Source organism: Marmota monax, unplaced genomic scaffold (genome assembly GCF_021218885.2).
Source record: "Marmota monax isolate L192 unplaced genomic scaffold, Marmota_monax_Labrador192_F-V1.1 WCK01_AAM20220418_F8-fsc00149, whole genome shotgun sequence".
Classification (NCBI taxonomy): Eukaryota; Metazoa; Chordata; class Mammalia; order Rodentia; family Sciuridae; genus Marmota; species Marmota monax.
In genome coordinates, this window is record NW_026693170.1 from 2,262,858 (window position 1) to 2,278,514 (window position 15,657).

At 55.8% G+C, this 15,657-nt stretch overlaps 3 protein-coding genes across 3 annotated transcripts in view; all 3 read right to left on the reverse strand.

Moving 5' to 3' along the window:
- Clptm1 (CLPTM1 regulator of GABA type A receptor forward trafficking) overlaps positions 1–6,853 on the reverse strand; it is a 28,534-nt gene extending 21,681 nt beyond the window's left edge. The window contains exons 1-2 of the mRNA XM_046455625.1: positions 6,765–6,853; positions 748–860 (exon numbers count right to left, since the gene is read on the reverse strand). Of these exons, the coding sequence (XP_046311581.1) occupies positions 748–860; positions 6,765–6,836 (185 nt within the window). The 5' untranslated portion in view covers positions 6,837–6,853. The remainder of the gene's footprint in view (positions 1–747; positions 861–6,764) is intronic.
- Positions 6,854–10,895: 4,042 nt separating this feature from the next.
- Apoc2 (apolipoprotein C2) lies at positions 10,896–12,455 on the reverse strand. Its single transcript, XM_046455627.2, has 4 exons — positions 12,335–12,455; positions 11,637–11,712; positions 11,357–11,507; positions 10,896–11,148 (listed from the first exon to the last, which is right to left on the reverse strand). Exons 2-4 carry the CDS (start codon positions 11,689–11,691, stop codon positions 11,061–11,063), a joined length of 294 nt encoding a protein of 97 aa, XP_046311583.1. The 5' UTR covers positions 11,692–11,712; positions 12,335–12,455; the 3' UTR covers positions 10,896–11,060.
- A 422-nt stretch (positions 12,456–12,877) lies between these two features.
- On the reverse strand, positions 12,878–14,883 carry Apoc4 (apolipoprotein C4). The gene is made up of 3 exons (XM_046455626.2): positions 14,693–14,883; positions 13,334–13,466; positions 12,878–13,089 (listed from the first exon to the last, which is right to left on the reverse strand). The coding sequence occupies exons 1-3, from the start codon at positions 14,766–14,768 to the stop codon at positions 12,924–12,926; spliced, it is 375 nt and encodes a 124-aa protein (XP_046311582.1). The 5' UTR covers positions 14,769–14,883; the 3' UTR covers positions 12,878–12,923.
- Positions 14,884–15,657: the final 774 nt, after the last annotated feature.

Below are 15,657 nucleotides of genomic sequence, written 5' to 3' on the forward strand. Positions count from 1 at the left end.
TGGCTCAGCAGTGGTGAGCACAGGCTCCCGTGTGCATCCCAGCACTGCGAGAAAATGAAATTCTATCACACGAAAAGTAAACCTCTGGGCTGAAGCTGTGGCTCAGGGGCAGGGGGCCCGCCTAGCATGTGTGAGGTGCAGGGTTCGATCCTCAGCACCACATTAAAAAAAATAAATGAAAGTATTGTGTCCATCTACAACTAAAAAGTATTAAAAAAAAAAAAAAAGTCACCCTCTCCCAGTGGGCAATGATCATCACCCTCAGGTGAGTCTTCCTTTCTTCCTTTTGCTTTGCTTTTTTTTTTTTTTTCGGGGGTGGGGGTGGGGAGGGGGGTACTGGCAACTGAACATGGGGACACTTTACTCCTAGACCAGTCTTTATTTTTCATTTTGAGGTGGGGTCTCACTAAGTTGCTCAGGGCCTCACGAGTTGCTGAGGCTGGATTTGAACGTGCAGTCTTCCTGCCTCAGCCTCCCAAACCACTGGGATTATAGGCCTATGTACATCACTGCACCCAGTTTTTTCTTTTTTTAATGGCACCAGGGCTTGGCCCCAGAGCGTTACACGTGCTAGGCAAGTGCTCCACACTGTATTCTTTATTTTGAGACTGGGTTTTGCTAAGTTGCCCAGGCTGGACTTGAATTTGTGACCCTCCTGCCTCAGCCTGCCAAGTTACGGGGACTCCAGATGTTCAAGCGGCACCCGACCCTTATGCTTTCCTTATTTGAAGTTCCCCAGCTGCTCACCTGAACAGCACGCCTTTGATGACCTGCCAGGCATTGGGTGCTGGCTGGGGTGCTGGGTTCTGGGGTTGGGTGTCCGCCGGCGGGTCCCTCCCAATGCTGCCATTGCTGGTCACCTGTGGGGGACACACACCAGAGTTAGGAGAGGGAACGGGACATGAGACAGGGCTATTTTAGGCACCACCACCCACCAAGGCCCAGGAGGGCCGGGCACAGAGAAGGCTCGACCAACAGCCAGAGAGTGGACAGATGAACGCTCCGGGCAGGGAGCTGGATTTTCTTCTCAGGAGGAAAATACTCCGAGTGCCTCCTCTGTGCTGGGGACACAGTGGTGACCCAGACAGCCCTGTGCTGACCTCCTGGGGATCTATAACCCAGGGGAGACAGACCTATCTCTAGACAGTGGTGACCCAAAGCGGGCAGGGCTGGGATGCAGGAAAAGGACACCTGAGCCAGGCCAGGGCTCAGGGAGCTGAGATGGAAACTGCAGCAACTGGTAGGCGCAGGAGGCGGGGGCAGGGCGGGGCAGGTGCAGAAACAGAGGTAACAGCAGCCGTGTGAGGCTGGGGGCCGCCACTACTCCCTGAGGCTGCGGCCAGGACACAGGAGGCGTCTACTGGAGACAAGACAAGGGGTCTGTGACAGGGGCCAGACTGCAAGGCTGCGGTTTGTCTGAAAGGCCCTTCCCTGGGCAAATAGTTCCTGAAGCCTCCTGAGCCCAGTCCTGCCCTCCAGGGGCTGCTGGTCCAGAGGTGACACGGGGCACATAGGTTGAATGGGAGCCATGCAGGGAGGTGGGCGCCCTGAACACGCACAGAGCCGGGGCGGACTCCAAACTGCTCCAGGCAGAACTGAGCTCCAGAGGTTAAGCTACTGGTCTGGGTCACTCTGGAAGGACGAAGACGACAGCAGGATGACAGGGGCAGGGAGGCCACAAGAGTCCTCACTGAAACAATGTTCAGAATCAGAAAACCCCTAAGGAGTGGGTGTGGGAGTGTGAGCAGGGACCCTGCTGGCTTCCCCATCCCGTCCCTGTCCCCCTGCCAGCAGCCCCTCGCCCATCAGGAGACAGAACCAGAGCTGAGGGCCAGTCTACTCAGGAGTACTGACCAGCACAGGGCCAGCACCAGGAGGAGCACGAGAACAGCCGACAAATACATGGCACCTGCTGTCCCCAAAGGACCCGCCCTCCCTTTCCCGAGGCCTGCTGCAAGGTCTTTCTGTCCACTTCGCCTGGCAGACAGCACATGCCTGGGGTACAGGGCGAAGGCTGGGGCTGGCGCGTTACAGGTGTTTGTTGTCACCTCCTGTCCCCATCACCAGAAGACGCTCTTTCCTGCCATTTCCCAAAGCACAGATCAACACTGAAGTCAGAAGTGGGGCTCCAGGGTCAGACATAGCTGTGGTCCTGGTCCCCCAGTTCTTGACTACGACACCTTGGAAGGACATGTCACTTTGCCTCCCTGGCCTGAGGGCCAGGTTATAAAAATGCTGGTACCAAGCGGGGAGAAAAGCTTTCCTTGAAGACTGTGCTCCCTGTACACCTTCTGAGCCCCAGGCCCTGTGCCTGGGGGTGGGACCACGGAGGTCTCGGCCTAGACCCAGGGACCAGAGGGAAGACAGGCAGGCCTGGAGAACCGGAGAGTGCTCTGCAGAAACAAGAAGGGAGAGTGACAGCCACCGGGGCAGGGGTAGGTAGGGCGCAGGGTGGCCTGGGTGATCAGCGAGGACCCGAGGAGCTACTTTTGACATCTGTGTCAGACCCTCAGGCGGAGACAGGGAGCCCCACAGGGAGCCCAAGGACAGGTATTCTCTCAAGAGGGAAAAGTATGGGTGAGGGACTGGATGTGGTGGCACATTTCTGTAATTCCAGAGGACTAAAAGTTCAAGGCCAGTGCTGGAACATAGTGAGACCCTGACTCAAAGCAAAGAAGGCTGGGTCCAGGTGAGATGGCACACACCTGTAATCCCAGTGGCTCGGGAGGCTGAGGCAGGAGGATTGCCAGTGCAAAGCCAGCCTCAGCCACTCAGCAAGATCCTAGAAGACCCTGTCTCTAAATAAAATATAAAAAAGGGCTGGGGATGTGGCTCAGTGGGTAAGTGCCCCTGGGTTCGATCCCTGGTACCAAAGACAGGGGGAGTAGTGAGGAGATGGGGGAGCTTTTGAAGGAGATAAAGTCCAGTTGGTCCCACATTAGTGGTTCTGCATCCAAGGATTCCACCTGTTGTGGATGGAAAATATCCAGGTGGGGGGATTTGCATTTGTACTGACTTTTACTTTTTCTTATTATCATTCACCCTAAAGAATACAGTAAAGCTTTGTTTGGTTTTTTTTTGTTGGTACTGGGGATTAACCCAGGGGCACTTTACCACTGAGCCACATCCTCAGTCCTTTTTAATTTTTATTTTAAGACAGGGTGTTGCCATCTTGCTGAGGCTGGCCTTGACACATCCTCCAGCCTCAGCCTCCAGAATTGCTGGGTTACAGGCCATGCTCCTGTTCTGTTTACATAGTATTTACATTATATTAGATATTGTGAGTCCTCTAGAAATGACCTCCGAGTAGGTTGTATGCAAATATCATAGCATTTTACATAAAGGCCTGGAGCAGGCCAGGCTGTGGGGAGAGGGGAGTCCTGGGACTAGTTCCTGTGGATTCCGAGGAAGGACTGATTCTCAGGCCAGACTGTGAGGTTGTCCACTGCACAACTGTGCTAAAGGCCAGTCTGCCGTCCACCAACACAGACAAGTTCACAGTAGCTCAGTAATACTTAGATAAAGAGGGAAAGACCTCTAATGACTCCTCTTTGTCAAAGAGTAAAGGCCAAGTCTTCAGTGGCCTAGCAAAGTAAGTGCCCCCTCCTCCCTCTCCAGAGGCGCAGCCAGCTGCTGGCTCTTCCTACACCACAGCAAGCGTGCTCACCCCGTTTACCTGAAAAGTTTTTCCCTCCCACACCTCCTTTAGGTCTTTAGTCAAGTGTCACCTCCTCAGAGAAGCCTTCCTGGACCACCTCTTTAAACTGCAGCCAGTCAGGCATAACAGTCTATGCTTGTGATCACAGTAACACGGGAAGCTGGGGCAGGAGGATCGCAAGTTCAAAGCCTTAGCAACTTAACAAGGCCCTGTCTCAAAAATAAAAAAATAAAAAGGAACAGGGATGTGGCTCAGTGGGAGAATGCCCCTGTGTTCAATCCCCAGTACAAAACAACAACAACAACAACAACAAGACTTTAACAACTCAGGAGGCTGAGGCAGGATGGCGGCAAGTTTGAGGCCAGCCTTAGCACCCTGGTGAGACCCTGTGTCCACAAACCAACCAACCAAAATAATAATAATAATAATAATAATAATAATAAAGAAAGAAAGGAAAGGAAAAGGAAGGATGGGGCTGTTGGCCTGGGTTCAACCTCCAGAACCAAAAACATTAACTGCAGCTCTCCCTCCCACCACCCCTCGCTGCGCGTCCCCACCGCAGCTTCACTTCTGTCCACGGCACTTGCTGCCACCTAGGACGCTGTGTGTTCTTCTTATTTATCTTGTTACTACTCGTCCCTGTTCATACTTCCCTCCTCCCCAGCCTCTAGGGGAGCAGGGCTTCCAGGAGGGCAGGGCCTGTTTGTCCACAGCTGTGTCCCCGGCAGGCAGTGCTGATTCCACCGTATCAGCTCAAGGATTCAACGGTGGCGCTGTGGGCTCTAGGCCTGAGCTCCTGGCTGAGACGAGCAAGCTGGCTGGCGCACACGACTGGGCGAGGGTCTGCCCACTCTGGGGCTGTGTTAGGCCCTCGAGTTGGTGGACGGCAGCGGGGACAGTGAACATATCAAGTGACTAAGACAGAGCGCCCACTCTTGGGCCTGCATGTCCAATCTCACACACAACACCTGGGAACATCCCCAAGGGCCCAGGAAGCAGCTGCTGCTGTTGGCAGGACGGGAGGAAGCCGCGCTCCCGCTCTGGGGAACCTCACCTCAGCCCAGCTTCTGGTTCAAGACCCATTAATTCCACAAACCCTGAGCATCTCCTCGTGCCCGGCCCTAAGCAGAGCAGTGCTAGGGACACAATGGTGACCAAGATAGTCCTGGCTCTGCTCTCCTAGGGCTCCCACCTCAGTGGAATACACACACCCACACCTGTTCCCAGACAGTGGGCAGCCTGGGAGGGGGGACCCCAGAGGGGGCACTTGACCAGTCTGAGAGGATCAGAGAGAGCATTCCGGGGGAGAAGACATCTGAGATCTGGAGGATTAGTAAAGATCACCCAAGTGAAGAGGGAGAAACATGGAAAGGCTGTGAGGAAAGAGATCTGGGCACACGGCTGGAACTGGGGAGTTTCACAGTGGCTCGTCCTCCTCTAGTCTAGTGGTTGTCAAGCAAGAGGGATTCTGTCCCCCTCCCAGGGGGCATTCACAACATTAGGAGACATTTTTGGTTGTCACAAAGAGGGAGGGGTGTGTATGCTATTGACATCTAGTGTAGAGCCCACAGATGTTGCTGAACATCCTCAGGTTCATGGGGCAGCTCCCCACAACAAAGACTGTTCAATCTAAAATTTCAATAGCACCAGACTTGAGAAATCCTAGTTTAATATAAATAAGAGTCAGATCATGCAAGGCCTCAATCTGCTTTAAAAAAAAAAATGTACTTTTTCCTAAAGGCCAAGGGTAAGCATTGACAACTTTCAAGCAGAGATGGACAAAAGAAGATCTAGGTTTCTGGAAGTTCAAGGCAACCTGAGCTATGGTCTCTGCAGCCACCCCCACCCATGAGAGGAGGAAAGACCTCCTTTCTGAAACACTGGGAAGCTCCTGAAGACAGGGCCTATGTTTTCATTCCAACAGGAACTTCACCATTTCCTGAGTTGCCAAGCCCTGAAATGCTGAAAAGATCCAGTCCAGATGGGATGGGCTCTATCCCCAAATTTCTCCTGGCATCCTCCCCAGGTGATATTATTTGTCCTCCTTTGGGCTCCCTGAGTCCCTGACCCAGACTTCTGTCACCACCCAAGTCATCCAAGATCATAACTCTTTGTTTATGGCAGTCTCCTCTCCCACTCCCCAGACAGCAGGAACATGGCTGGAGTCATCTTTGTGGCCCATCACAGGACTAGCCCTCCGGTCCACGACCTCCACTAATCACTGGAGAAACGAAGGCCCAAAGAAAGAAAGGAACTTGCCCAAGGTCACAGAGACAGTCAGCCTCATTCTCCCCTCCCAACCTGCACTTCTCTCCCCTGAGCTGCCTCCCACATGTCAGTGACATCCAGTGGGTGGGTCGACAGCACCTTGCTGTCACTCCATCCATTCCCCAGATGCCTGAATGGTGGCTGCCTACCTGGTATGCTCTACAGCCTCAGTTTAGTTTAGGCAACAATGGGTCAGCAGTCGTCTGTACTTGGACCCATTCCCCCACAGGGTCAGTTTATGCTAAAAGCATCCCCATGCCAGTCCAGACACCCTGGATCAGGTTCTACATGGAATGGATGCCAAACTTAACCTGGGTGACCTTCTCCAAGCACCTTAGTCTCGCTGTTTCTCGGATTCCTTCTGTAAAATGGGTCTACTGGCTTCCACAGCCTTTGCCCTAACCCACAATAATCACCTGATTTCCCCAGAGCTAGAAAACTTCCAATTACCCACTGCCCACATGTCAGGCACGGCGGGCGAGACCCAGGACGTCAGACCACTCTAGGAATGGTCTTGGAGCCTGGAATCGCAGAGTCAAGAACCTAGGGCTCCTGGGAACAAGCCTGCGCCCCACCGCGCCACGATCTCCCCGGGCGGAATGAAGAGTCTAGTGGGAGTCCGGCACGAGCGTGCAGGGGACCGGGCGCGCAACAGGGCCCCGTTCCCGCCACTGTCCGGCCTCCCGGGCGGCCCGGCCCCGCCTGGGCCCGATATTCAAGGTCCCTCTAGCCAAGGAGCCCCCAATGCACCAGATTCTGCGAAGAGAGGCAGGACACGCCCCGTGGGAGGCCCCCCGGCTGGGGAAGAGCCCCCTCAGGCCCCTCTCGGCCTCCGTACCTGACCGGAGCCGCCTCCCCCGGCCGCCACTACGGCGCTGCCGGCCCCGTCCGCCTCCTGCGCCGCCGCCATCTTCCCGCTCCGGGTCCCCGCCCCCGCCGCCAGCCCCGCCCCGTCCCCGACGGCAGCAGCTCAATCGCGCGAGATTTCACAATTTGCCCGACCCAATGGGCCACCGTATCCGCCAAGAGCGCCGCAGCCACGCCTTCCCAAAGTTCCATTTCCGGCTATGAAAGGACCAAATTAGCCACCGTACTTCGCCTCTCCCCACTCTGCCCTGCAGCTTGTTTGTTTTCACCTGGAATAAACACTGAATGCACCGAAGTTCCAGGACTTTTGGAACAACGTGTTCACTTTCCACAAATTCTGTTCATTCTGTCTCTCGAGTTAACCCGCCTTTTCGATTTGTATAAGCTTTCCACGCCCTCCTGCCCGCTTCGGTCCGCGTTTCTGTTTTTCATTCCAAGGTTCTTGAACTTTTCCGGCCACCGTAACATTTCAAAACATCCCGCCCGAACCACGCCCCTCCTGCTTTAAAGGAACCTCTCTGGCCACCGTAGTGGGACTCAAAGGAGAAGGCCCTTCCATGTGTGTTCTCGCCTCCTGACACCGTTCCCCCTTCAAGTCCCCAGAGATTATAGTCTCTCCGTGCGTTCAGAGTTCCTATTTCAGGATTCTTACGGCCACAAAAACCTCGGAATGGGACCCTGTCAGCCCCTCCCTGGGCTTTGGGCAGCCGTACTTTCAGTGCGCATGTTCGTTCCCCTAGTGGCCTTCGCTGTCTGGCAGACCTCGCCATCCTGAACTCAGCTTCGTGGGCTTTGAGAACGCCATCATGTTTCATTAACCGTGTGTCTTCCTACAGCGCCAAGGCGGGCACGTGCTGAGGGTGACCTCAGAAAGGGCGTCATGGAGGCCTAGGGAGGACGTAGACCTCTCAGACTGTTGAACCTCCACCAGTGCGTTGGGGGGACCTCTCACCTGCATCCACCCGGGTCGTGCTACCAACCGACTAAATGATCCCAGAAAAGTGACATGTATTTGAGCCTCGGTATCTTACCCCCTATAAACTAGGTGCTTTTGTTGTTTTTGAGATGGGGCCTGTGTAAGCTGCTGAGGCTGGCCTTCAACTTAAGATCCTCCTGCCTCAGCCTACTGAATTGCTGGGATTACAAATATGCACCACCATAACTAGTTTAAACTAGAGGTCATAATAGAAGCTTCTCTTCTCTACAGGGCCAGGCACCCTCTCCCCAGCCTCTCTGGTCCCCTCAGCTTCCCCACCCCTGTTCACTTTTTGTAATCACTGCCAGGAATGGGTGTGTCCCCCTCATTGAGCAGGCAGATCCAGGACCCTGGTGGCCGCTCCTGAAACTCCAGCACTGCCTTGGGGATGATTGGACGAGGCTCTCTGAACGCACAAGGTGATTTGAGGACCTATGCAAGGAAGAGAATGAAACCTGTAGCTCCTTGCTTCAGTGGGTGTGGTGGCCCATGCTTGTAATCCTAGCGAAGCAGAAGGTGGAGGCAGGAGTATCACAAGTTTGAGGCCGACCTCAGCAATGTAGAGAGACCCTCTCTCAAAATTTCAAAAAGTGCTGGGTGTGCTGGCTTATGCCTATAATCAGGAATCTGAGACAGGAGGATTGCAAGTTCAAAGCCAGCCTCAGCAATTTAGGGAGGCTGTAAGCAACCTAGTGAGACCCTGTCTTAATAAAAAAGAAGACTAGGGATGTGGCTCAGTAGTTAAGCACCTCTGAATTCAATCCTGGCACCAAAAAAATAATGATAGTAATAATACTCATAATAATTTCAAAAGGATTAAGGAGGTAGCTCCCAGCTCTAGTTACAAAATGCCACAATATGTCCTCCAAGTCTCATACACTGCAGGTCCTGATCCGATAGAGCATGAGGGCCCTTCAGAGCCAGAGCCCTTGGGAGCCCTCTGTTGAGTAATCAAATAAATCCCATTCAGTTAAGTGTTCTCAGAATGGGCCCTCTCTGCCCTCCACTAGGGGGAGCCCAACACTGGCCAGAGTTTATGATTTCAGGTTTCAAGGGAGAAGGGGGCTGGGGACCTGAACTTCTAGGCTCTAAGGAGAAGGGATTCAGGGTCCAGACTTCTAAGTCTGAGGAAGGAGGAGTCTATCCTTCAATGTGCTGAGTTCTTGGGGAGGAGGACTCTGGGGCCCTGGTCTTCTGGGGTCCTGAAGGGAGTCGGGGTCTGAGAAAGGCAGGAGGAGTCTGGGAATGGCATCCGGATTGGTTGGAAGCAAAGCTGGCTTGGACAGTGGTTTGGTTTGGCTCGAGTCTGTGGGAAACAAGTGGACAGAGCAGGGATTGTTCCCCCCCCCAGGGTTTCCCCCTCCCCACCACCCCCTGGTCTTGGCAGCCTCAGTTCTTCCCAGACCTGGGGACTTGGGGACATTGCCCACAGCCCCTCCCAAGGCCTCTGTTTTCTACTGGGCTCATAGCTGCCCAGCCTCAGAACCTGGGAAAACTGCCCCAAGATCGTTGAAAGACTGGCTGGAGGGTAATGCCAAGCAGATTAGGAGAAATCCAGGCCATGGATCCCCAGAAACCCACAGCCCCACCCCTGAGACTTATGGGAGCATCCTCTGCTCCCTCAGCGCCCCATCGTCCACCCTTGGGCCCAGCACCGGCCTCCCTCAGCCCATGGAGCCCCACCCTTGTCCTTCATCCTGTGCTTTTTGCCTGCAATTTCCTGCTGCTAGATGTTCCCTCCCATCCTCTAACCACCCCACCTGGACCCGGGGGGCCCAATCAGCACCCGATCCTCTCCCCCACTTTCCAGCAACAACAGTCCTACCCAGAATGCATTGCACTGTGTCCCCTTGACTAGCTCCAGCCTGGTCATCCTGTCTTCAATAGAGCCTGGGCCCTACTTCTGCCTGCTTAGAGCAGCACATCCAAGGTCTGGGGGTCTCTTCCACTCAGTCTTCCTTGGGGTCCATGCTGCTGTCTGAAACGATCTCCACTTGTCTTCTTGCTCCCTGAGGCAGGGGTCTAGCTGTAGCCTCAGGGTGGAGTGGAGCTCCTGGCTCTGAGGAGCTTAGGAAGTGTTATTACTAGCAAGGAGAGAACAGCCCACAGAACATACTATAAAACCAGAATCTCTCAAACTGCCTGCAGCTGCAACAGTCCCTGATCCATGGCTTATTTATTTTTATTTTTTAAATGTGCTGGGGATCAAATCCAGGTCCTCAAATGTGTTAGGCAAGCATTCCACCACTGAGCTACAGCCTCCATCAGTGGCTTTTTTTGGTACCAGGGGTTGACCTCAGGGATGCTTAGCCACTGAGCCACATCCCTAGCCCTTTTTTGTATTTTATTTAGAGACAGGATCTCGCTAAACTACTAAGGGCCTCCCTAAATTGCTGAGGCTGGCTTAGAACTCTTGATCCTCCTGCCTCAGCCTCCCACTCTGCTGGGATAACAGGTGGGCACCCTTGGTGGCTTTTTGAGAAGCCCCTTGAGGGCAGGACTATCTATATTTCCCTCTATGCCCTCAGGGCTTGGTGCCGATCTCCAGGAAATCAGGTGAGGTGAAAATCAGGTGAGGTAAATGCGCTGGATTGTCAAAGCATCCGGGCTTCAGAGGTCTGACTTCCTGTGTCCCCTCCAAACTGTGAAACTAACTTCATAAGCTTAGCAGGGACTCGTGGGTGCCCACCTTCCTGCCTCGGATACTCCCTGAGATGGCACATCTAAACTGTCATCTCAGGGGCCTGGTGGAGCTCGATGCTGGAGCGTCTGCCTGGCATGCCTGAGGCCCTGGGCTCAGTCCTTACACCCCCACCAAAAAAAAAAAAAAAAGTGAGGAAAACAAAAAGTAAAGTGTCAACACAGGGGTTGTGTGCTGTCAGAGGTCACTGCAGGTTATCTTCATCCATGATTTGTCATTTTACACACGGGAACATCAGACCTTAGTCAAGAGCAGTGACTCATTGTTATGATCACTTCTTGTTTTTATTTTCCTCTTCATTCCCAGGACCAGGTTCCAGATATGGCCACACACAGACAATACCTGCTGACTAAATGTTGTTTGGACTCAGTCAGTGTCTCTATGTTGGTCCCTGAGCCCCAGAAAAGCCACCACATCAAAGAGAATAAATATTTATTATTTATTCTTTCACTCACTGGTGAGAGTTCAGGCCAGAGGAGGGGAGGGCTGAGAGCAGCTGGCGTGGCGGGAGCCCTGTCCGATTCCCAGGAAGGTCAGGAGAACCAGGGGATGCTGGAGCCTGGGCTCCCCACCCACACCCCGGGTTGACACTACTCTCCCTTCAGCAGAGTGAGGAGCTGGTCAGTGAAGATGCCCGCGTAGGTGCTCATGGCGGCCGAGCCCTTGCTGTACAAGTCCCTGGGGAGAAAGGGCTGAGGGTCAGAGACAGGAGGGCTGGGCTGGACCCGGGGTCTGAGGGAGGAGGACTGGGCTGGACCCGGGGTCTGAGGGAGGAGGGCTGGACCTGGACCCCCGGGTCTGAGGGAGGAGGCCGGGCCTGGACTCCCAGGTTTTGGCCGTGGTTGATATCAGGGGCCAGCTCTTTCTCTCCCAGGGGAGACGACACCTGATTTTCTCGTCCATGTCGTTCAGGTATGTCTTCTCGTACAGGCCCTGGGCAGCTGCCTTGGCAGTGCCCCAGTAGCTGGAGAGCGACTCCTTCACCTGGGCCAGCAGAGGCGGGCTGGCAGGCTCATCTTGCGGGAGCCCCTGGATCTCTGCAGGGGCGGAGAGGGCAAGGCTTAGGGGAGCTGAAACAACCGGCAAAGGAGAGGAGGCGGCCCAGGCTGGGTGAGAAGAGGCTCCCAGCTCCCCCTCCTCGGAGATGCCCCTTGCAGGCCACTCACCACAGGTCAGCACCAGGAGGACCAGGCACAGAGCCAGGAGGAATCGCGTGCCCATGGCGTCGAGGGACCTGGAAGACTGAGGGGTGTCGAGCAGCAGGGTCACTGGGCTGGTCACTGGGGCCCACCCCCTCTGAGGCAGGGGTCTGGAATTGTGCTCCTGGTTCCTCCTGCTTGACTCGAGGTCACATTGACAGGACAAGGGGTCTATTTTGGACCTCTGTTCTAACTGCCCTGATTTTAACAGTTCACGCCTGGTGGGATTTGTGTGTGTGGAGCTGGGGATGGAGCCCAGGCCCTGCGCATGTGGGCAAGCCTCTGCCACAGTGCACCCCAGCCCTGTCCTGTCAACTCCAGGCAAGTCCACTCACTCCCTGGAGAAGCCTCCTTGAGGTCCAGCTGGGAGCCCAAGAAAACTCCCGCCCAGCAGGGCACAGAGGACATGTCTCTCCACGGGGCTCCCTAATCCTTGTCCCAATCCACACTGGAAGGAGCTCTGGGCTAACTACTAACTGCACAAAGTCACCCTCTCACTTTGAAGAAACTACAGTAGAAGACAGGTCCAGATCGATCCAGGAGGCTCAGCGGGGAGACACACGGGGATTCCGCATTCCGTGGTGCCATCCTGAGCATCATGGCCACGCTAGCAATTTCCAGTTTAACCATGTTGCCCCCTCCCGCCCCCACAGGCCCTCTCTTACCCGGCTCTGGCTCTGCCTTCTGTCCTCATCAGCTCCCGACAGGCACCCAGGCTTTATACCCCTGGAGGCCCACCTCCCTCCACGGCTGCCACCTCCTCAGCCTGGGCCAAAGTCCTGGCCAACAGAGCCACCGAGGCGGGGCGGGGGGCAGGAAGGGCAAGAAGGACAGTGACGTCTGTCCGCTGCCAGGTCAAACCTCAGATAACCCCAACTGATAATCCCCCTCTGACAGAGGGGGCGGTGGGAGCTGCGGAGGGGCTGGGCGTCCCGAGCACCCACCAGGAATGGGGCCTAGGGCCTGAGTCTGCTGGGAAACAAGGGCAGAGCTCTGAGGGCCCACCTTGGGGACCTGCTCACCCTCCCCGCTCCCCAGAAACGCAGGCGCCTTGAAGTCCCCCAACCCGGTTCGCCCCCAGCCCCTTCTCCCAGCACCCCCACCCCCAGGGTCTCCCCCTGCCAAATGTGGCCTCTTCCACTCATAATTCCTGGGCATGGGTGGGGAGGGCTATCTCCAGCTTCACAGAGGAGGGGACTGGACAGGGACACAGATAAGGAGGTCTTTATTGGGGCTGGGGGAGGTGTGGGCAGGCTAATCCTGGGTCTGTTCCCTGCAGAGCAGCTGGGGACACAGGCTCTGGGCTTTGTTCAGGAGGCTGTCCTTGGAGCTGAGGAGCCAGGCCTGGGTGCGGGGACCCAGGTCTTTCAGGTGGTCATCATAGTAGGTCTGCATGAAACCCTGGAGGGCCCCAGGGCGCCTGCAGGAAGGGGACACCACAGTTGAGATCCCAAGCCCCTCCGAAGGCCCTGCCCTTGCCTCCCCTCCCTCTGACCCAGGGTCCCCGCTCTGCCCTCTCACCTTCCACTGCCCTCAGCCCCCATGGCAGCCCCAGGCCCCTCTGCTCCCCGTAGACGGAGAGTCCAGGGTTAGGCCCCAGCCTCCTCCCTCAGCCCCGGGGCCCAGCCTGCTCTCCCCCCAGCCTGATGCCGGCGCAGGCTCACCAGAACCACTGCCACCTCTCTCTGGTCCTGGTCACCAGCGGCTCCACCAGCTCCTTCAGCCTGCCCGGCACCAGGCTCCAGCGGCTCTTCTCGGGGCCTGGCTCAAGGCTCGGGGTCCCCGTGGGCACACATGCTGGGGGGGACCAGAGAGCAGCTCGAGTTGCTGGGACCCCAGAACCCCACTCCTCCGTCTCTCCCCGAGCTCACCCCCTGTCACTCCGGGGGCCTGGGCTGCCTCCTGCTCCCTCCTAGGCCCTCTGACCTCTTGTCCCCTTCCACCGTTGGTCCTCCCCTCTCCCTGTACCCCAGAGCTGTCCCTCGCCCCATGTGGTCTTCCCCCTCTGTCTGTCTCCACCTCGCCATGCCTCCTCTAGCCACCTGATCTGCTGTCTGGGACAGCCCCAGCCCCCCGCGTTCCCCTCAGCCCCTGCACAGGGTCCAAGCCACCACCACAGCACACAGCGGAGGGAGAACACGCACAGGATGGCTGTTGGCATGGCCATGCTGTCAGCCCCTCCTCATGGCCAGATGTCCCACCATGGGTCACAGTTTGCTTCCTTGCACACACCTGTGGGTGCAGTACCCACACACATGTGCAGACCCCACCCACAAGCCCACCTGTGACACAGGCCCACCACACACACTTGTCCAGAGGCACCACGTGACCTGCATGGCTTCTGCCCACGACATAACTGCTCTAAGACTCAGTTTTCCCTTCTGTAGAATGGGGGACTCATACACCTGCCTCTGGAGGCAACCGGAGCTAACACAGTACACAAAGGACAGTGCCTTGGACACACAGAGGCACTGTATCCATGTGAAAGAAATCCATGTGCAAAACACGCCCAATACCCGCACGCTCACAGAAACCCTCACACATGGCCTCGCACTCCAATTTCCTGTTTCTTTTTTTTTTTGATCCTGGGGAGTGAACCAAGAGGCACTTAACCACTGAGCCACATCCCCAGCCCTTTTCATTTTTAATTTTGAGACACAGTCTCATTGAGTTGCTTAGGGCTTCACTGAGTTGCTGAGGATGGCTTCAAACTTTAATCCTCCTGCCTCAGCCTCCCTGGCTACTGAGATTCCAGACATACACCATCGTGCCCAGCTTAATCTTTCACACACATACACCCAATACACACAAGCACATTCTCTGGCATGCACATTTGCCACAACTGCACACACATCTGCTTGTCACACGCAAATGACCACTGTGATTTGTACCAACCCCACGTTTACACTTCACACCAGCCCCTGACACGTATAACCCCAGTCACACACGTGCACTGACACACAGCATCGGGCACCAAGGGCCGCACCCATGTCTACTAGCCCACATGAGACCCTGCTCCTCACCCGCAACCCAGGCCAGGACCAGCAGGCAGAAGCAGAGGGAGGGCAGGGCCCGGGCCCTGTCTCCCAGGAGCGGCATTTCTGGGGGTTCCGTCTCTCAGCCCCTCTGTGCTCAGCTCTCCAGATCTGGGGAGGGGCCGGCTGCATCAGCAGAGCCCTCCCACAGCCACCTCCCCACAGGCCGTGGCAGGGACTTCAGAGAGAACGGCCCAGGTGACAGTGACAGTCAGAGGCCATGCCCGCCCACGCTGGCCTCTCTCCTCCCACCCCCCTTAAGGGAGAGACCAGCAGTGTGGGTGCTCATGGACGGTGGCTGTGATTATTTACTTTGTCTCTGAGAGCTACAGGGCCTCACCAGGGCCACAGCTGGATGGCTGGACAGTGGTACAGTCCCAGGTCCCCAACCTGTGTTTCTTCCCCATTCACCTCCTACCATCCCTTGAATCCTGAACATTCTAGCTCTTTCTTCTTGGCTGGCTCTGCTGACAGCCCTGGGCCTCCAAGCCTGTCTCCCTCACTGCACAACCAGGCAGAGATGTTCCCTTCTCTGGGTCTCAGTGTTTCCTTGTGTAAAATGGGAGGGTGATGAGCACCTGCCCCCCAGGTCCCTGCGAAGGCTGAGCAGGGCCCATGCAGGAAGGTCCAGCTGCTGACCAGCAGGCCTGGAGGGCCGCAGCAGGCACAGACCTGCTGTGAGGTGGGGAGAGAGCACCCAGCCACACCCCAGGGCTCACGGTTTGGCCAGGGATCATGGGATGCCTTGGTCTAGGGTTGCAGATCAAGTACCAGACACCCAGTTGCATGTGAATTTCAGTTCAACAATGATTTCTTTTATTTTTTTTAAGACAGATTTTTTTTTTTAAAGATGGGGTCTCACTATGTTTCTCAGGTTGACCTTAAACTCCTGGACTTGAGTGACCCTTGTGCCTCAGCCTCCTGAGTAGCTGGGACTACAGGCCTGTGCCACT

What these genes read in the sequence shown, in the direction of transcription:
- Apoc2 (XM_046455627.2), bottom strand. Translation starts at nt 11,691, where the DNA reads ATGGGCACGCGATTCCTCCTGGCTCTGTGCCTGGTCCTCCTGGTGCTG. An exon ending in CCTCCTGGTGCTGACCTGTG is followed by an intron (nt 11,508 to 11,636) that starts GTGAGTGGCCTG and finishes CCGCCCCTGCAG; the next exon opens with AGATCCAGGGGCTCCCGCAA. An exon ending in GACATGGACGAGAAAATCAG is followed by an intron (nt 11,149 to 11,356) that starts GTGTCGTCTCCC and finishes CTTTCTCCCCAG; the next exon opens with GGACTTGTACAGCAAGGGCT.
- Apoc4 (XM_046455626.2), bottom strand. Translation starts at nt 14,768, where the DNA reads ATGCCGCTCCTGGGAGACAGGGCCCGGGCCCTGCCCTCCCTCTGCTTC. An exon ending in GGTCCTGGCCTGGGTTGCGG is followed by an intron (nt 13,467 to 14,692) that starts GTGAGGAGCAGG and finishes GGTCCCCCCCAG; the next exon opens with CATGTGTGCCCACGGGGACC. An exon ending in GAGAGGTGGCAGTGGTTCTG is followed by an intron (nt 13,090 to 13,333) that starts GTGAGCCTGCGC and finishes CCCTTCCTGCAG; the next exon opens with GCGCCCTGGGGCCCTCCAGG.